The sequence below is a fragment of the Ciconia boyciana genome, chromosome 14, assembly GCF_034638445.1.
Source record: "Ciconia boyciana chromosome 14, ASM3463844v1, whole genome shotgun sequence".
In the NCBI taxonomy this organism is placed as follows: domain Eukaryota; kingdom Metazoa; phylum Chordata; class Aves; order Ciconiiformes; family Ciconiidae; genus Ciconia; species Ciconia boyciana.
This window is the reverse complement of record NC_132947.1, coordinates 1140535-1160586: the sequence shown is the minus strand read 5'-3', so window position 1 is coordinate 1160586 and position 20052 is coordinate 1140535. Positions and strand designations below refer to the sequence as shown.

Genomic DNA, 20052 nt, shown 5'->3' with positions numbered 1-20052 from the left:
TGCTGGGCTGCCGGCATTCCCAGGGCTCCCCAAAGCGGGATTCACCCCCCCAGCCCTTCTCCCCTCCTGGGTTTGGCATCACTTCCCACCCGGGAGCGTTTCCATCCATCCCCCCGTCGGCATCAGCCCCCTCCAGCTCCCCACTATAAATGTGAGCCAGGATCCTGCCTGCCCCTGCCTGTCCCTGCCTGCCCCTGCCTGCCCCTGCCTGTCCCTGTCTCCCCAGAGGAGCGGGGCTGCCGAAGGCTCCAGGTTTGAATGTGTCCCCTCGTCCTGCCCGGATCCGTTGGCGTGCCCCTGCCTGAAGGGCTGTGCTGAATGTGCCCCGTGGCCCCCCGGGGCCAGGCGTGTCCCAAGGGGGGGATGATGCGTGTGCATGCGTGTGGATGCGTGTGCATGCGTGTGCGTGTGCGCGTGTGTGCAGGGGGCTGGCAGGGGTTTGCAGGGGAGCTGCCAGACCCCACGGCTCTGCACCACCTCGGCCCCTCGCCCCCCGCACCCACAGCCCCTGTGCCTTTCCCCCCCACACACACACATACCCCCCGCACCGGCCCCGCAGGGTCCCGGCCGCCGGCTGCCCCGTGCCGTGGTGCCAAGCCCTGCCGCGGGCAGGGGAGCGTGGGCAGCCCTGCACCGGCCCCGCTGTGCCACGAGGCACCGAGGCACGCCACGAGGCACCGCGCCGGCCGCGGGGAGGGCTGGTGTGGGGAGCTGCCCCTGGGAACGGCTCTGGCTGCCGCCCACCGGGCTGGGGCGCGGGGTCCCCGAGGGATGGGGTGGGTGCCCGGCTCCATGGCACGGCCGGGGCAGGCGGGTGCACGGTGTCGGTAGCATCACGTTGCTTTTGTTTCCCATTTCTCTGTAGCTGGAAGGCCAGGGTGACAGCGGGCTGGGGCGGGCCATTGCTGGGGTCACTGGTGCTAACTGGTGCTAACTGGAAGCCTCGGAAACCCTTTTGGAGGAGGGTGCAGAGCATGGCAGGGGCTGGGCAGCGGGCCGGGCCCTCCGCGACCCACACCCCTCCTTCACCGCCGGTAACGGGCAGACCCCGGCGGTGGGTGCTGAGCTGCGCCGGGGCAGCGCTGGGCGCGGGGTGGCTCTGCGGGGGGGGTGGTGGTGGTGTCTCTTTTCCTCAGGGAAGGTTGGGGGCAGCGGCCGGGGGGGCCAGGCTGGGGCCGGGGCTCACCCCCGCAGGCGTCGAGCAGCGTTGCCGCAGCCCCCACGCGGTGCCCAGCTCCTCGCCGGGTCCCACTCACGGAGCCAGGAAGCCACCAGGGATGGGCTGCATGGGGACCGGGCACCGGTGTGGGGCGGCTCCCCTGGCTCCCCCGGCTCCCCCCAGCCCCATCCCCTCTCCCTGTCCCCCCCAAAGGCAGAGAGGAGCTGCCAGGCAGGGCGATCTCCCCCTTCACCCCCGGGGTTTGCGTGGGGACCCCGGGGCCGCGCCAGCAGGACAGCAGGACACTTTTCTATGCACTCAAGCCACGGTACCCTCAGCCCTGGGCTGCTCCAGGCAGGGATCTCGGTAGCGGCAGGCGGCACCGAGCCTCTGCCCGCGCGGTGCTGCCCTGCTTGGCGTGGGGGGTCCGGCCGCACGGGGGGCACAGGGCAGCCGTGGGACCCGCTCCCAGCCCCGGGGCTCGGCTGCCCCCCTGCCACCCGCCCAACCTATGCCACGGGGAAGCCAAACCCAGCGTCCCGGTGCCGGTGGCGGCACTGGGATGGCGGCGCCTGCCCACCAGGATCGCGGCGAGGGGGTGCGACCCGGGGCCGAGCCGGGCGCTGAGGCATGGGGGCAGCTCCGGGGGTGCTCGACCTCCCACTGGGGATGGGGGTCCTGGTCCCCAGGGGGTGTCAACCCCGGGGATGGCAGCGGGGCCGCCCTGGCTTCAGGGAGCGGGGAGAGGTTGGGGCCGGGGCCCTGGCCCCGCTCGCCCCCGGCTGGGGCTGTTCGTTCCCGGCGGGGGCTGCCCGGGGGTCTCGGCCACGTCCCTGGCCCACCCCCGGTGCCGGGACCCGGCGGCCGCTGTCATGTACTGTAAATACTCTGTGTGCCACCTTCTCTGGGACCCTTGGCGCGGGTGGGGGGGCAAGCGGGAGGCTGGGGTCCGTACCGAGACTTTTTTGTATACCACAAACTTTTTGTATATTTTTAATTTTGCTGCAACATGAGATATTAAATTCATTTCAATAAGCCCTGCCTGCGGGAACTTGTCCTTGCTGGCACCTCCGGCTCACGCCCCAGGCTCCACAGCGGGACAGGACGTTGTCCCTCTGTCCCAGGGTGCTCGGGGACTCTGGGGGATGAAGCAGGACGGCTGCAGCAGTGCTGCCTGTCCGGTGTCGGTGGCCCTGGCCAGTGCTGGCCCCGGCGTGGCAGCCAGCAGGGAAGGGGTGTGCAGGCAGGATGCAGCGCGCTGGGGAGGAAGCTGCCGGACACGGCCGCTGCCGGGCCAACCTCCTCCCTGCCGGAGGCCCCGATCCCTGGCCAACCCCCAGACCCATGGGGGGCTCGGGCCCCATGGGCGGCCATGGGGATGGGGTGCTGGGTGCAGCTGCACGGGCTCCTGATGGTGCCGTTCCCCGTGCCAGGGTCCCGCGTGGGCAGGGCGGGACAGGGGCAGCGAGGGCCGGCAGCCCCCAGCGCTGCCCCACGAGGACGGGGCTGACGTGGGGTGTTGGGGCAGCGGAACCGGCCCCATGCCCAGTGGGGAGTGAGGGGCGGGGGCTGCTCTGCAGCCGGGTCCTGTGGGCACCCCCAGCCCCAGCCCCAGCGCCTGCTCCGGTCCCATCCCAGCCTACTTCAGCCCCTGCTTCTGCCCCAGTACCAGCTCAGCCCCAGCTCCAGTCCCAGCCCCAGTCTCAGCCCCAGCCCAAGTCCCCGTCCCAGTCCCAGTCCCAGTCCCAATCCCAGTCCCAGCCTGGCCCAGCCCAGTCCCAGCACCCCCCAGGAGGGGCAGGAACTCACATCCCAGCCGTCCTGGTGGAGTTTCCGACACAGGAAAAAGCAGCGGCGCCGAGCGGGGCAGCGGGGGCAGCCGTGCCGGGAGGCAGCGCCGCGGCCCCGCCATGGACTGCGAGGCCAAGAAGGGGAAGAAGGTGCGTGGGCCTGGGGCTGGTGTCCTGGGGGGCTGGCGGGAGGGTGGGAGTGGGCAAGACGCACGGGGATGCCGGGACGAGGGGTCCTGCACCGCCTCCTGCGGCACGGCACGGAGAGGTGGGATCCCCACTCGCTGCCCCCTGAACCGCCCAAATGGTGCAAATTTGGGGTCAGCAAGCAGAGAGGTGCCCAGCCCCTCCTCGGGCACTGGGTGCCTGCAGACCCCGCGCATGGGTGCCGGGGTTGGGTGCCCGGCACTGACGTGTCCCCGTGCCCGCTCTCCCTGCCAGGGCTTCGTGTCGCCCATCAAGCGGCTGGTTTTCCCCAAGGCGGCTCGGAGGCCAGCGCTCCGCAGCAGCGTCTACCGGCGGCCGCTGCACTCGGTGCCCCTCTACCCCCCCGACTACCTGATCGACCCCCAGATCCTGCTGCATGACTACGTGGAGAAGGAGGTGAAGGTGAGGGGGTGGGGGATCCCCAGGGATGCCCGGGGTCCCTGCCTGTGCACGGTCAAGGCCACCACGCCACGCTGAGAGCCACCACCCGTGGTGGCCAGGAGGGTCCTGGTCCCCTCCCTGCCCAGGCAACACCCAGGGAGGGGGGTCGGAGGTGCAGGGAGGACCCCCCATTGCAGGATCTCCCAGGGAGAGGCATCCTGCCCGTGTGGATGTGGGTGCTCTGGGGGAGGCTCTGGGCCGTGGGGTGGGGAGGACGCATGTCCCATCCCCCTGTCCCCAGCCCCCCCCCCAAGCTACCCTGGGTTTTGTGTGTCCCCCCCAGTTTTTAGGCCACCTGACATGGGTGACGGCCTCCCTGAACCCCTCCAGCCGGGATGAGGTGCTGCAGCTGCTGGACACGGCCAGGGTAAGAGGGGTCCCGGAGTGCCCCCCAGCGCTGCCCAGAGGCTGGGTGCCAGGTGCCCCACGCCGCTGGGCGCCCCACGCCGCTGGCACGCGCTCTGCCCCCGCAGCAGCTGAAGGAGCTGCCGCTGCAGACGACGCCGGAGCAGGACAGCATCCTCAGCCTCTCCGCACGCTGCCTCCTGCTCACCTGGCGCGACAACGAGGAGCTCATCCTGCGCATCCCCACCCACGAGATCGCCGCAGCGTCCTACCTGCGCGACGACGCCCTGCACCTCCTCATCCTCAAAACTGGTGCGGGTGTCTGGCCGGGGCCACCGGCCATGGCACAGCCAGCCCCGAGGGCCCGGTGTCCCTGTGCGGGGACCGGAGCCCGGGGGTTGATGGGGAGGTGCTGGGTCTGGCCGGGGCAGCAGCACGGGCTGAGCCCAAAAGCCCGCGCTACCCCCCCGGCTCTCCGAGGGGCTCGGGGGGGGTCTGCTTCCCCAGGGCTGGAGGGGGGCACCGCCTTGGGCTCCCTGCTGGGGGTCCCCGCTCCGTGGGGCTCCCTGTCCTCGGGCTCCCCTCTACCCGGGCAGACAGGTCCCAGCTGTGCTCCCAGCCCCGGTTGCCTTTCATGGCAGGAGGAGGGGAGGCTGGAAGCGACCCCCGTCCCCGTCCCCCCCCGACATGGAGCCCCAGAGGGGTGCAGGGGCTCCGGCGCTTTGATCAGCAAACCCGGGCTCAGCTGCCAGCCCCAGGCAGGGTCCCCGGGGACGGGGCTGTGCCAGGCTGAGCTCCAGCCTGCACACAGAGCGGCCCCCTAATCCCCTGCCCCGCTGCCCCTAATCCCCCTGCCCCAGCCCCACTGCAGCCCCGCTGTCCCCAACCCTCTGGGCCTCCCCTGTCCCCCCCTCACCACCCCCATCCCTCTGCCTCCCACCTGGCCAGCGGGATGGGGCAGCCCCTGGGTCTGGGGGCCACGCAGGGTGGGCAGCGCAGCCCCCCGCCCTGATGCCCGGTCTCTCCTCGCTGCCCCAGGCCTGGGAGTGGACCCGGTCCCCGCCGGAGCGCACCCCGAGGCGGCCCCAGCCAGCGTGCCCGAGGCGTTCCCCGCCGAGAAGCGGCTGGGGGGCTCATGGCCGGAGGGGGGGCGGCTGGGGGGCCCGATGGAGCGGCGGCACACCATCTGCAGCCTGGACTGGCGGGCGGCGCGGGGCGGGCAGGAGGGCCGGCAGGGCGGCAGCCTGGAGCGGCGGCGGGGCGGCAGCTGGGAGCGGCGGCAGCGCGGGCGGCCTTCGGGCAGCTGGGAGCGGCGGCAGCCCTGCGGCGGCAGCTGGGAGCGGCGGCGGGCCGGCACCGGCGGCGGCAGCTGGGAGCGCGGCACCGGCTTCGGTAGCTGGGGGCGGCGGCACGCTGGCAGCAACCCCCTGGACCCCCAGGAGCCCTGCCCCGACGCCTACTCCAACCTCATCATCCTCGCTGTGCCCAACAGGGTGAGCGGCCCGGGCACACGGCCACCCGCCGGCACACGGCCGCTCGACGGCACACGGCCACTCACCGGCACGTGGCCACCCGCCAGCACCCACCCGCCCACTCCCGCTCCCTCCCGCTCCAGGATGCCGCCGAGGAGTCCTGCGCGCTCATCTGCCAGGTCTTCCAGATCATCTACGGGGACCAGAGCATCGAGTGCGTGGACCGCGCCGGGTACCACTACACCTCCACGCCCACGCGGCCCTGGCTCTCCAGCAGGAGTGAGTGGCCGGGGACGGGCACGCGGATGCCAAGCGGGGCGGCACGGGGCTGACGGGCAGGGGCGTGCGGGCACAGTGCGGGGGGCAGGTGCCATGGCAGAGGCTTGGCCCCACTCTCAGACCTCGGCTCTCCCTCCCCAGGCGAGAGCTGCCGCACGGACGGGACGTACGGCTACGATGCCGACTTCAGCTGCTGCAGCTCCTTGTGAGTCTGGCTCCCCGCAAGGTGCCTCTGCACCGGGGTGGGTGCCCCTGCTCCAGGGTGGGTGCCCCTGCTCCAGGGTGGGTGCCTGTCCCGGCTGCAGAGATGCCCCAGCCCTGCCCGACGGTGGGTGCTGTGCGGTGGGGGGGGCAGACGGGCACACGAGGGGTGCCGGGACCCGCTGACCCCCGTCCTCCTGCAGCAACGGCTCCCACGAGACCTTCGAAGCATATTACAGCGGCGCCTCCTCGCCCTCCTTCCACCGGTCCCACCACAGCCTGGCCACCGCCTGCAGCGGCAGTGACCAGAGCGGCACGGGGCTGGAGCAGCTGCAGGACTACATGGTGACGGTGCGGGCGCGGGGACGGGCGAGGGGCTCTGCTCGGTGCCAGCGGCTGGGGACGGGGCGCGGTGGGCAGGTCTGAGCCCCCCACACTGGGGAGCAGCCGGTGGGGTGCGGAGTCGGGGGGCCGGGGCTGTGCGCTGCTGGTGTCCCCAGCCCCGACCCGTCCTTGTGTCCCCGCAGCTGCGCAACAAGCTGTCACCACAGGAGATCCAGCAGTTCGCCCTCCTGCTCCGCGAGTACCGCCTGGGCACGCCGGTGCGCGAGTACTGCGCCGAGCTCCTGCGCCTCTACGGGGACCGCAGGAAATTCCTCCTCCTGGGTGAGTGCCTGGGCTCCCGCTGCAGCCACCCTGTGTCACCGTGTCACCCTAGTGGTGTCCGTGCACCCCTTGGGGACGGGGTGCTGGGTGTGCTCCGGGGCGTGTTGGGACCTCGCTGCTTGCAGTGGATGGGATGGGACGAGCCCCCCTGCCACAGCCGGTGGGGCTGGCTGGCATCGCGCCCCAGCGCTGCCCACCCGGGCAGGGTCACCCCGAGGCTCACGGTGCCCATGGCAGGAATGAGGCCCTTCATCCCCGACCAAGACATCGGGTACTTTGAGACCTTCCTGGAGAGCATCGGCATCCGAGAGGGCGGAATCCTCACCGACAGCTTCGGCCGCATCAAGCGCAGCATGAGCAACACGTCGGCCTCGGCCGTGCGCAGCTACGACAGCTGGTCCCTGCGCTCCGAGTCCGAGTCCTTCAACCGCATGATCACGGACATCACCCATGACATCGAGGCGCTGGCGCGGGATGAGGAAGAGGAAGAGGAGGAGGAGGAAGAAGACAACTACCTGTGAGGGAGTGCTGAAACCCAGCGGTCCCCTCCCCGCTCGCTGACGCGGTGCTGGACCTCCAAGCCCAGAGTTGCCAGGTGCCCAGCTCTGCCCCAGTGCCTGGGACGGGTGATGTTGTCCCCCCTTTTGTCACCACGGGAGGGGACAGGGGCTCTGCACCACCGTGGCAGCTCTCGGCAGGGCTGACGGCGTCAAAGGGCAGCCATGGTGGTGGGGGAGCCCCCGGCCGGCAACGCCATGTGCTGTAATTTCTGCAGATTGCAATTAAACGCTGGGGCTGGGAGCGGAGCAGGTTCTTCCCCAGGGAAAGGCCATGCCGGGGTGGGGGGGCTGCTGTGGCGGGGGGCAAGCCGGGGTGGGGGGGCCGCTCGCAGCCCTGCCAGGCACTGCGCCATTGCTGGGCTAGGCACCCTGTCCACCCCGGTGCTACACGAAGGTTGCTCCCAGAGGCGGGGGGGTCCCGGCTGTGCCGGGCTGGCACCGGGGGTGTGCTCCCGGCAGCGTGGGACCCCGGGGGAGCTCAGAGCAACGTGGGAGGCCAGCTGGGATGGGGGGGCTGGTGGCCACAGCTGACCCGCTGCTGCCTGTGCCACCGGCCTGGGAGCACCCTGGTAAAGCATTCGCCTTCCAACACGGGGGAGCGGCAGGGAAGGCTGCTCCTGCCAGGAAAGCACCTGAGAGATGCTCTGAGCCGGGGCTGCCGGCGCAGCGTCCCCTGTCCTGGTGCCGAGCACCCCGGCGTGAGGGCAGGGCCGGGGGCCGCTGAGATGCAGGCCACGCCGCGGGCAGCCGTCCCCCGTTCCCGTGAGCGAAGGTCCCTGCGACACCCGGCCAGCTGCGAGGCTGCGGGTGTTTCACAAAAGGAAGTTCCTGCCCCGGGACCCGGCTTCCTGCAGCGCCGCCCTGCAGCCCTGCCATCGCCCAGGGACAGGGCTGCGCTCCCCGCCGGCCAGCTGGCCCTGGCCGATGGCCCTCGGCCACTAGCCCTCGATGGGGGCTGTGGGACGGCGCTGCAGCCCCTGGCCGGTGCTCGGACAGGCAGGTGCTGGGGCTAGTGGCAGCAACTTATTTTTTTCTCTTAAAAAATTTACATATGCAAACCCTCCTGCAGGCGAAGCGCTGCCACCCTGGCTGCTTCCTCTGAGCCCCTGAGCCAGAGCAGGGCCTGGGCCCGGCCCTGCCAGCCCGCCACGGCCGGCGTCACGGCGGAGTCGCGGGTCCCTTTGCTGCTGCCGTCCCCGTCCCAAATTGAGGGGTGCTCCGGGTGAACCAGAGCAAAGGCTGGAGCGCTGTGGGGCTGGAGGAGGGCCCGGGAGGACCTTTGGCATGGGGACACCAGGGCCAGGAGAGACACAGCAAAGCCCATGGCCCCCCCGTGAGCCCCGTGCCCTGCACCCCCCGTGCCCTGCACCCCCCGTGCCCTGCACCCCGTCACGGAGCAGTGCTCGAGGGTTTCCTCTTTTCTCCTCCCTGGGGACAGAGCACCAGGCTCGCAGCGTGGCCGGCCTGCGCTCACCCCACTGCCGCCCACGGCCCCGCGCCGGGCGAGGACACAGCCCGGGGGTCCCTCTGGGGTGCCGGGACCCAAATCCCCCCGGGCTCCCGGGGGCAGAGAGAAGGGCTCCGGCACCCTTTGGGAGGACGTAGAAGTGACCCCGATGGCAGCGGGGCCCCCGCGGGGCCGGCCCGGGCTGGTTCTGCTGCCTTGGGGCCAGGGGGTCCCGCTCGGACCAGGGGGTCCCGTTCGGTGCGTGATGGGGGTCGCCGCTCTCGTCCCGGTTTGGGCCCCCCGGGGCCGGTACGGGGAGGTATCGGCCGCGCCCCCCCCGGGGGGCCCAGCGAAGCCGGGGGTCCTGCGGCCCCGGGACGGCCCTGGGGGGCGGGGCCTTACCGGGGAGGGGCGGGGCCTTACCGGGGAGGGGCGGGGCCTTACCGGGGAGGGGCGGGGCGGCGGGCACGCAGCCGGGCAGAGCGCAGCGGCGGCAGCAGCCCCGGCTCCGGGACGGGGACCGGGACGGGGACGGGGACGGGGACCGGGACGTGCCCCGGGACGGCGGCGGAGGTGAGAGCGGAGCGGAGCCGTGCGCGGAGCCCCGAGGGCGGCGGGGTCGGGCGGGGGGAGCCCCGGTGCCGGTCGCGGGCAGCCCGGTCGGTCGGTCGGTCCCTGCCCCGGGCCAGCCGTCGCTGCTCCGTGCTCCGTGCTCCGTGCTCCGTGCCGGCCCCGGCCCGGCTCGGCTCCGCTCGGTGCGGTGGCCCCTGGGTGCCCGGTGGGGAGGCGATGGCGGGGTGTCCCGGGGGGGCACGGTGCAGTCCCGGGGAGGTGACCCCTGCCGGTGGCCTTGCAGGGGCTGTCGGGGACCCGCCACTGCCCGCCCGGCCAGCGAGGGCACGGGGCAGCGAGGGCACGGGGCAGCGAGGGCACGGGGCCGCGGGCAGCCGCACTCTCGGAGCGATGGGGTCCCCCATCCCACCTGGTCCCCATGGCTGGGGACAGCCACACGGGCTGTGGGACACGGCTCTCCGGGGTGGGACGCACCAGGAGCGGCTGCTCCCACCAGCGTTCCCTGCGCTGGCAGGCCTCGGCACTGTGCCGCAGGAGCCGGCGGGAAAGCCATGGCCGCACGGTCAGCGCGTGTGGCGGTGAGCCGGAATGCCAGGGGCGTGGGTGGCTGCGGGACTCTGGGACCCCCCAGAGGGGTTTGTGCTCCGTAGGGCCGAATGCTGCGACCCGGCGTGGGACGGGCACAGCAAATACCTGCCGTGGTGCCGGCACGGGCCGCGGCTGAGTTTCAGCCGGGCGCTCTGTGGGCTTGCCAGGATGGATCCGGCACTGGGCTTTGCCAGCGGCTGGTCCCGAGCCTGAGCCCGGGGCATCCCTGGCGAGGGGGACGTCCTGTCTGGGGCCACCGCTGCTGCTCCTGCTCTGCCCTGGGGAGCGGGGCCGGCCCAGGCTTTGCCACGCTGGGAAGCACAAGGAGTGACCGTGGGGTGCCCGGGACGTGGCAGTGATGTCCCTCGAGGGCCGTGGGAGCGAGGCGGTGCTGCTGGTGCCCAGCTGCTCCCCCAGCGAGGCCGGCGGTGCTGTGCACGCTGCAGGGCCTCGCTCAGCCCTGAGCTTCCTCCTTCGCTGTCACCGCTGGCACCTTCTCCTTTCTCTGCTCCGAGGTCTCCCCCGGCCAAGGGAAGTGCCTTTGTGGGGGTTTCCCCCCACACTCGCTGCTTCTCGCAGCACGTTTTCCTGCTGATGTTCCTTGGGGAGCTGGAGAAAGTTGGGCACTCGCACTCGCCCTGGGCCGGTGGCTGTTCGAGGCAGCTCCACCCTGGCAGGGAGCAGCCGAGGAGCTGTGACCCGCGGTAGTGCAGGGGCCACAGCTGTGCCGAGGGACAGGGGGGCCACAAGCACCGGCGGTGCTGGCCGGGAGCCCCGAGCTGCCAGGGAGCCCCTCCATAACGAGGGTCCTGCTTTGCAAAGAGGCTCTTTCCTGCCGTGATGCTGAGTGCCCGCAGCCCCAGCTGGGGAAGGTGTTTTTGGGGAAGGGCTGCAAAGCTGCTCCGTGGCACACCACCGCGCCCCTTGCCAGGCGCCCCGTCGCCCTGCGGCTGTCACCGACCTCTCTGCCCGCGGCAGCACAGCCAGGTGGGCATTGCAGCCCCGTGCCATGTACCAGCGCCGTGCTGTGCCGGGCAGGAGCTGCTGGGAGCGGGGCTGGAGCAGGGCTTTTGCCTCTGTTGCAACGGCTTCACTTCCTCTCCCTTGGCCGCAGGATGGGTTGCGTGAAGTCGAAGGAAGCTGGCGTCCAAGAGAAGATCATAAAAACTGACCCCGACCCCGGCCCCAGCCTCCAGCAGGGCCATTACGTGAGGGACCCCACGGCCACCAACAGGAGGGTGAGTGGGAGCTGCCGGCCGAGCTGGGGGCGTGGGGCCGAGCCATCGCGGGGGGCTCAGCCCCTCTCCTCGCCGGAGCTGCCAGCACCGAGAGCGGGGCTGGCTGCAGGCGCTGGCAGTGCCCGTGCCCCAGGGCAGGGGGCTTGGCCGTGGGACGGGAGCGCAGAGTCCGGCCCAGGCTGTGCTGCGGCAGGCACAGAGCGAACCTGGTGGGAATTAAGGAATTCTGGAAAAAGAGAGAGAAAAGTGAAGGTGTTTGGGAGGGGGCAGAGATGCCGGTGCTGGGTGGGTTGGTGAGTTGGGCGGTGCCAGCACTGCCCCTCGTGTGCCCCCTGCCCCTGCTGCTCGGGGCTGGGGCCGTGGTGGGGCTGAGACCCCCGTAGGGTTTGGGTCTCTGCCACCCACAACATCACTCTCTGGTTTCTGTCCTGCTTTCCAGAACAATAACGTCCCTGGCGTGGCCGTGCCCCCGCCCGAGGATGGTAGGTACAGGGGGGGCTGCAAGCGGGTGCACAGGGTGGGAGCGTGCCGGGCGAGCATGGCCAGGTCCTCTCCAGCCTGGGATGGATGCTGCCAGTCCCGGTGGGATGGGAGCTCTGGGCTTCCTCGAAGGCCAGACATGGCCGTGGCACGATGAAGATGGAGGTGCTGGGTGCTGCGGGGGTCCTGGTCGGTGTCGTGGCTGCACATGGCAGGGGTGGCCAGACGCCCCATCCCAGCATGGGGGGGTGCCCAGGGAGCTCCCTCGCTGCAGGCTCGGGGGACAGCGTGGTGCTGGCGCTCTACAACTACGAGGCGATGCACACTGGGGACCTGAGCTTCCAGAAAGGGGAGCGGCTGAAGGTGCTGGAGGAGTAAGTGCTGCTGGCGTCCCCCCACCCCGGGGTCTCCTGAAGACTCGTGTGGCCCTGCTGGGGTTTTTTTCTGGAATTTGCCCCTGGAGCAGCCGGCGGTGCCCGGTGCCAGGTGCCGTGGGCCAACCCCATGCCATTTCTGTCGCAGGTCAGGGGAGTGGTGGCAAGCGCGGTCGCTAGTGACAGGGCGCGAAGGCTTCATCCCCAGCAACTACGTGGCCCGAGCTGACTCGCTGGAGACAGAGGAGTGAGTCCATCCCTCGGTGGTACATCCCGGCCCCGTGCTCCCCCACCGCAGCTGTCCCCGCTCCTGCCCCATGTCCTGCCCCAAGCCCTGACCCACGGCAGCCTTAGCTCTCCCAGCCCCGGCAGCGTTCGTTGGTTCATTTGTTTCTGCTGCAGGTGGTTTTTCAAGGGCATCAGCCGGAAGGATGCGGAGCGGCAGCTCCTTGGCCCCGGGAACGTGATCGGCTCCTTCATGATACGGGACAGCGAGACGGTGAAAGGTCCGGAGGGGGCCCACGGCGCGATGCGGGGGAGCGGCTGCCCCGGAGGGGCCTCCCTTGCCCACGCTTGCCTGGCAGAGGAGCTCGGGAGATGCCTCCCCAGCCCGGGGGGCTCTGCTTTGCTGCGGGGCAGGGACTGGGAGTCCCATGCTCCTGCCGCGAGTGTCCCCGCAAGAGCCCGTGGTGCTGCCACATGTCCGAGCCCCACGGCGGGGACGGGGGGGACGTGCCCGTTTGGGGCGCAGACGTAGCTGGCCTCGTGCCTGGGGCCGAGGGGGCGGTGGCAGCACGGTGGGGATGGGTGCTGCAGTGGTGGCTCCGCTGGGTGATGGCACCGTGCGTGCCACGAGCGCGGGGTGGCCGGGCGCAGCGGGGACGTGCCCTCCGCGTGGGGGCTGGCAGCTCACCCCTCCCCGAACAGGCTGCTACTCGCTGTCGGTGCGGGACGGGGACGACCTGCAGGGCGGCATGGTGAAGCATTACAAGATCCGGACGCTGGATAGCGGCGGCTTCTACATCTCCCCACGCAGCAGCTTTGATACACTGCAGGAGCTGGTCCAGCACTACAAGGGTGAGCCCGGGGTGCCTGGCCCCCCCCTGCCCCAGATGGGGCTTTGTCCCCGAGCTGAGCAGCCGCCGGGGGCGTGCAGAGGCCGAGGGGCTCCTGCCCGTCACCGCTGGGCTCCCACTGTGGCTCCGGCTGTGATGTGCAGCGACTCCCGGACCTTCCCCTGGCGCGGTGCCCAGCTTGCTGGCCGTCACAGCCACGGGTGTCGGTGTCCTGGAACGCCCGCAGCGCCTGGGACTCGGCAGGCCGGTGCCCCGGCTGTGCCGGCGCGGTGCAGTAACGCCCGGCGGGGCAGAGTGATGCCGGCAGGGCTGGGCTGTGATGTTCGACGTGTCCCCAGTGTTTGCAGTGGGGCGCATGGTGCCAGGACGTGCTCCGCGGCCACAGAGGCTGTCGTGGGCTCCGCTTCGAAGCACGAAGCGGCCGGTGAGATAGGCCGGCTGACGGCTCTCGGCACTCCCCGGCAGGGCAGAGCGACGGGCTGTGCCAGAAGCTCACCTACCCCTGCTGCGTGCCCAAACCGCAGAAGCCCTGGGAGAAAGATGCCTGGGAGATCCCTCGGGAGTCACTGGTGCTGGAGAGGAAGCTGGGAGCCGGGCAGTTCGGAGAAGTGTGGATGGGTGAGAGTGAGGGGGAGGCAGCTGGGAGGAAGATGAAGGTGATGGTGGAGGAGGAAGGGTGAGGGATGGGAGAGGAGGTGGAGGGATGGCGGGGTGGAAGAGGCAGGGAGGGAGCGACCTACGGGAGAGAAGCACGGGGAGGTGGAGGTGGCCCTGGCCTTCATGCAGGGACTGCTCGGGGCTGGGTGCGTGGGGACAGCCCTGGGCTGCGCGTGGTCTCCCGCCCTCGTGCAGCAGCTCTGTCTGCAGTGGCTCCAAAATCCAGTGCTCCCAGTGCCTGGGCACTGGGCAGGCTGGGAATGGTCTGTCGTGCCGCCCCGCAGCTACCTATAACAAGCACACCAAGGTGGCGGTGAAGACGATGAAGCCGGGCAGCATGTCTGTGGACGCCTTCCTGGAGGAGGCGAACCTGATGAAGACGCTGCAGCACGACAAGCTGGTGAAGCTGCATGCGGTTGTCACCAAGGAGGAGCCCATCTACATCATCACCGAGTTCATGGAGAAAGGTGCTGCCCGAGCCCCTGCGTGGTCGCTGCGGGCCAGGCCAGGCCAGGCCAGGCGGCCGTACCCGGGTGCCCCAGGGATGGTGCAGGATCAGCCCCTCCTGCGTCCCCGGGGTTGGCCGCGGGCTCTGCACCCGCTGCCGGGGCACTGGGAGCGGGGCCGGCTCCTGCCGCTGCGTGTCCGAGCGTGCTGGGGCAGGGTGCTGGGCGGGGTGCCGGGCGGGGGGATGCGGTGACGGCCCTGGGAGAGGGAGGGATGGGGACAGGGGGCAGATGAGGAGGAATGCTCGCCAAGGCAGGAGGGAGCCTGCAGCGGGGCTTGCGTCTCTGCCCAATCCATGGGAGTGGGGTGGGGGGTCAGGTGTGTTCCCTGACCGAGTCCCTGTCCTGCTCGGCTCCCCGGGACCCTGCGCTGCCCACAGGACCTGTGCCACCCCGAGGGCGGGCGCAGGCTCTGGCTGAGCTGTCAGCCCCGGCACCCTTCCCTGTCCGCAGGGAGCTTGCTGGATTTCCTGAAGAGCAACGAGGGGAACAAGCAGCCGCTTCCGAAGCTGATCGACTTCTCAGCCCAGGTGAGAAGGGAGCAGACCTTCCCCAGCTCCCCGCTCCCGCTCCCCCTTGCCCCTGAGAAGGGCGAGCGGGGGGGATCGAGGAACCCAAGGGCTTACCTGGGGCCTGGGCAGTGCCTTGTTTGAATGGGCAAACACTGGGGGTGGTGGGGATGCAGGAAAGGAACCGGCAAGGTTTCCCTGCAGTGCTGCCCTTGCAGCCTGCAGGCAGCCAGCGCCCTGCTCGCCCCGCGGGTCCAGCTGCCTGCACGGCAGCAGATGTACGTGAAAGGAGAAGTGGTGGCTTCCTCCCCGCTAGCCCGTGAACTGCAGCACGGTGCCTCGCCGGAGCTGCACGGAGCCCAAGGGGGTTTTGGCCAGGCTGCTCCTTCCAAGGAGCTGGGAAATCCGTGTCTTCTAAGGCCACCGTGGCTTCTGCAGCCCTCGCAGCCCACAGTGCCATTGTGTTTTGTGGAAGTCGCAGGGGTGAGGGTCGGAGATTGTTTTCACTGCTCACGTTTGCACGGTCCCTTCTCCAGGACGCGCAGGTGCTGGTTGGCGTGGCCCATCTGAGCCCAGGGCTCCCTGGGGAGCAGCCATGGCAAAGCTATCGATTTCTATCCATTGCTGCTGATGTGGTAGTTACCCGCAAACAACACGCTCTGCGTGGTAGAGCCTTGTCTGCAAACTTTGCAAAAGCCCCACAAAACCCCGCGTGGCCGCACGCCCGCCCCGTGCCACCCCGGCACGAGCTGCGGTGCTCCAGGGCGGCTCTTACACCCGCTCGGGCCGTGCCCCTGGGCAGGACCCACCTTACAGCTGTGGCAGCGTTACGCTTCGTGTGCTTAATGTGAACTCTACAGCCCGACCGCTTTGCTGCATTCACAGTGCCTGGGGAGGTTGAGCTGGGCACGGTTTCTAGAAGGGAGCATGGCGTGCTGTGTTACCCCACAGCGATGCCTACGGGAGGTCTGTGGTTCGTTAAAATCAACTGCCTGCCACGGGCTGGGGGAGGGCAGCTGGAGAGGCAGGAGGACTCAGTGAAAATCGTTTTGGGGATATTTTGAGGTGCTGATCTTGAGTACAGCTGAGCGTGCTGTTATACATCTAGCTTTGTGTGTGCAACCATTTGTGCAACCACTGTCCTGTCCCTGCTGCTTCTGCAGTGTCCCCAGGCACTGGCCGAATCCAGGGACACCTTGAGCTAAGCTTGGTACCTCTACGAATTATTTCGAAATAATTCGTAGAGGTACCTGTGCAACAGGAAAGCCAGGATGGGAGCCCAGACCCTGGGGGTTTAGACCAGGTCACTGGCTCCTCGAGCCGGCTGTGCCAGGGTCTGCTGGTCAGCTGTGCGCTCGTGCACGCCATCTGTTCCCAGCAAGCTGGCTCTTGCACACTCGGCTCGGCTCCGTAGCTCAGAGGGGCGGCTTTCTGCAGCACCGAGAACCAAAGGCTGAAGCGCTTTCATGTGCAGGCAGCAGGCGTGCAGGCAGGCAGCTAGCGAGCCTGGCGCCCAGGCTTGTGCTGGGGCTGAGTCACTGCAAGCAAAACTGTGTCTGTGGTCATGGAAATAATCCTTCCGCTCTTGCAGGGCTTGTTTACTTCTGTATTTTGGGTGGAGAGCTCTGTGAGCAACTGCACCTTACCCTGGCCTGGCTTGTGCAGGTGTGACGGGGACTGGGGGGAGCGTCCCCTCTGGCTGCTCCGGCCCCTTCCCCTCCCGGATGCTGGTAGCACCCAGGCATGGGGTAATTTGGCACAAATTTGGGGGTTGGTTGTGCACACACCAGGTCATCTCTGCGCTGATGGGGGCTAATAGCCGCGCACACAGCCACAGCCGCTGTGTGCAGAGACTTTGGAAGGTGGAGCTGGGGGGGGATCTTCAGGGGTCGTCACAGCCATCCCACCCCCAGGCAGGACTGACCCTTCGCAAACTGTTCTTGAAGACCCCAGGCATCTCCCCACCCTCCTCGGGAGACCCACCACCCTGCTTTTCTGTCCTCACCAAGGAAGCTCTGCAATGCTGGCTGACCCTCGCTGCAGCAATTAAAGTCCGTTTGTGGTTCCCTTAGTGCAGAGAGAGGATAGTTTACTCCCTGCTGCTCCCAAGCAGTTGTTGATGTATTTGGAGACTGGTCTCACGTCTTCTCTGAACAGAGAATGATTTACTCCTCTTCACGTCTGCATGGCTACGGATGAAGCAGTTACACCTTGCCCTGTGGACATCCGCAGACACTCGCTCGTGAGCACGTCGGCTCCTCGGGTGCCAGTTCTCACGCGTGGGCTTAAGTGGGTCGTGGTGGGCTGGTCACCCAAACCCTGACCTCTTCTGCAAGGGATTCCCTGCACGGAGAGTGGTTCCCATGCAGGGGAATCGGCCACATCTCCTGCTGTGACTCAGCCTCCTTTCACCCCCTTTCCAAGCACCGGCCAGAAGCAGTGAACCTCTTTCCATTCCTGGTAACAGTCATGTTGGGGAGGTTGTGTTGTTTCCAACAGCCTCTTTGCATTTTTCTCTTTCCCCTTTTTACAGATTGCAGAAGGAATGGCTTTTATTGAGAAGAGGAACTACATCCACAGAGACCTGAGAGCTGCCAATATTCTGGTGTCAGCAATACTGGTGTGCAAGATTGCAGACTTTGGACTGGCCAGAGTCATTGAGGACAATGAGTACACGGCCCGGGAAGGTGTGGGAGCTGCTGGGGGCGTCTGGCCGCTTTCTGAGATGGTGAAGGGTTGTGGGATTCCCTTAGAGCCACTTACCAACGTGTAACCTCGGTGGCCAGGACCCTGGGAGGGACGTGATGTGTAAAGGGGCAGATGAGGGAAGGTCCTCTCATTTGCATCGCTTCACATCTTCCTCTTCTGTTTGTGTGTTTCTTGTTCCCCAAATTTCACCACCGGTTTCTCAGCATTTGGGTTAGAGCTCATGTTTCCCATTGGATCTCTTTGTCCAGGTGCCAAGTTTCCCATTAAATGGACTGCACCAGAAGCCATCAACTACGGGTCTTTCACTATAAAATCAGATGTCTGGTCCTTTGGGATCCTCCTGACCGAGATCATTACCTACGGACGCATCCCATACCCAGGTAAGGAGGTGAAATGCCTCCTCTGATCTGGTTCCAAAAGACTTGCTCCACCTTCTGGGCCCCATCCATGGGATCTGTTTCTCCATGAAGTTAGGTCGCTGAAAACGGAGGGAATGGTGAGAAATCTGAATCTCACACTGGGAGCAGAGCTCTAAGACGGTGCACAGGATCTCAAGATGGCAGTTCTGTCTGTGAGCCATGGAGAGGAGCCCAGAGCACGAGGCAGGCTCTGAGCAGTCTGCACCACTCATTTAGCTACACCTACTGTTTGGACAAGAGCTCACCCAGGATGGATAATTAGGAAGATTTTTCTCCCTGGGAGTCCCCAGTGGACACCAGCTGTTTTCACTGACCTGAAACCCATGCTGATGTGACATGGGCCCCCTCTTCTCAGTTTCCACAAAGCAGAGCTGGGACATCTCATCTGGGCAGCCCACGAAATGAGTCCAGGTGGTGATGACTTTGGGGTGCTCACTGCTTTGGGGAGAAGGGCAGCCACTCTATATACTGCCTTGGGGCTGATCCTGCAGGGAGGTCCTGAGCTCCTCCAGCTCCATGGGAAACCAACAGTAGTCAGGATCTCTAAAAGATCTGGTCTCTCTCTGTTTCTAAAATAGAAGATCATGTTTTTAATGTGAGAGGATAATTGACTTGCCCCAGGCTGTACTGCGTGTCCCTGGGAGAGCGGGTAGCACGCACCGCAGGTTCCTGGCTCACGGGTTTGTGTCGCAGCACTAACACATGGCTTTCTGCCTCCTGCAGATTAAGCATGTTTGGAAGTAGCACACCACTTCAGGGCTGACAGCTGGGCCAGGTGTTTTTGGGAAGGCTTGAACAATCTGTAAATCGTCATCATTAGGAATCGCCTGTATTTTATACTAATTGTTTCTTTGGTACCTTTTTTCCATGGGAAATTATTCTGTACAAGAAAAGTAAAAGCTGCCACAAACCCACCATGAAGGATGTGGGGTGGCATAAAGGGTTGTTGGGGAAGTACCAATTCTGCCGTCACACTAACTTATTTCTATCAGTGACACGGGAAGGAATGGCTCGTTAAAGACTCAGCAGATGAAGAAGTGTAGCCTTTATTTTGTGGAAATTTATACAAAACAATTATAATTCCCATCTGATCTGCTCAACTGGGGTACAAAACTGCATACTACAACGAACTCCGTTCTACAAGCGAGGTGCTACAGCATCGCAGTTGTTCGCGTGTTTCCCTGAGCGGGACTAGGAGTTCCCCCTCCCCAACCCCTCTAACCTGTCCTTTTTCTTCCTAGTGACATTGCCCAAAGGGTGGGTAGTTTTGGGTTTGGGCAGTTTTTGCCTTTAAAAATGGTAAGTCATGAAATGTTCACCTCTCCTGCCCTGTTTCTCCAGGGATGTCGAGCGTGGAGGTGATCAGGGCGCTGGAGCACGGGTACCGGATGCCCCGCACAGAGAACTGCCCCGAGGAGCTGTATGACATTATGATGAGATGCTGGAAGACCAAACCGGAGGATCGTCCCACCTTCGAGTACACGCAGAGCGTTTTGGAGGATTTCTTTACCGCAACAGAGAGCCAGTATCAGCAGCAGCCATAACGCAGGAAGCTTGGTGACGACAGCGGAGACGCCGCACTATGCCCGCCGTGTTAGCGGCAGCGAGCACACGCACCCTGCTCTTCCCTGTCCCACTCGTGATCTGCCTGCGCACGCCTTCCTCTGCCAGCCTGGCCCAGGAACCGGAGCCTTCCTGGTGTGGCTGGGCTGGAAGCGGGGCCAGGAGGAAGCCAGGCTCAGGCCAGCCCTCCGGGGCTGCCGGACGGAGGGAGAAGCGACACGGGGCCATACCTTGTGCCTTTCACACGTGCCTGAGTGCCCGCAAGGCAGCTGCTCCGGGAAGCGCTGGCTGCCTGGTGGTTGCCCGCACGGGCAGCACCATGCGAGGACAGCCAGGGCTGGGCCTGTTTCAACTACAAAGGAAAAAAAAACAGATTATTTTTTTAATCCTTCTGAGATCTTATCATGCTGTTTTGCAGAAGTAGGTGCTTTAGCTGCGATGGCCTCGGCAAAATGCCGTTACGCTCTGGGTGTGCTGTGCAGCGCCCACGCCCCCCGGTCCCTTCGTGCTGGGGAAATCCCAGTGGATTCCCACCTGGGCACGCTGCGACGCAGCACGTCGGCTCGTCCTCGACACAGGATATTGGGTTTTAAATGTCAAGTGCCGCAGAAACGTGTCTCTCTCCTCGCCCTCCTGGGTTTCCTTCCTAAGTAGTTTTCGTGGTCCCCCCGCTCTGCAGAGAGCGAGTTCGGGCGGGGCTGCGCGGCGCGGTGGGCAGCGCGTGCCGCAGGGTGCGGACAGACGTGGCGGTGCTTTACGAGGCAGTCCAGTCCCTGGGCGCATCCCCCAGCTT

The 20052-nt window shown here is 67.0% G+C and overlaps 2 protein-coding genes across 2 annotated transcripts; both read left to right on the top strand.

The window, feature by feature from the left end:
* The first annotated feature begins 3069 nt into the window (after positions 1 to 3069).
* On the top strand, positions 3070 to 7081 carry CCM2L (CCM2 like scaffold protein). The gene is made up of 10 exons (XM_072879289.1): positions 3070 to 3099; positions 3391 to 3558; positions 3881 to 3964; positions 4071 to 4254; positions 4981 to 5435; positions 5558 to 5693; positions 5835 to 5898; positions 6098 to 6245; positions 6422 to 6560; positions 6798 to 7081. Exons 1-10 carry the CDS (start codon positions 3070 to 3072, stop codon positions 7079 to 7081), a joined length of 1692 nt encoding a protein of 563 aa, XP_072735390.1.
* A 1960-nt stretch (positions 7082 to 9041) lies between these two features.
* Positions 9042 to 19240, top strand: HCK (HCK proto-oncogene, Src family tyrosine kinase). Its single transcript, XM_072879129.1, has 13 exons — positions 9042 to 9140; positions 10843 to 10966; positions 11406 to 11448; positions 11721 to 11820; positions 11969 to 12067; positions 12223 to 12326; positions 12748 to 12897; positions 13362 to 13514; positions 13838 to 14020; positions 14513 to 14589; positions 17102 to 17255; positions 17526 to 17657; positions 19038 to 19240. Exons 2-13 carry the CDS (start codon positions 10844 to 10846, stop codon positions 19238 to 19240), a joined length of 1521 nt encoding a protein of 506 aa, XP_072735230.1. The 5' UTR covers positions 9042 to 9140; position 10843.
* Positions 19241 to 20052: the final 812 nt, after the last annotated feature.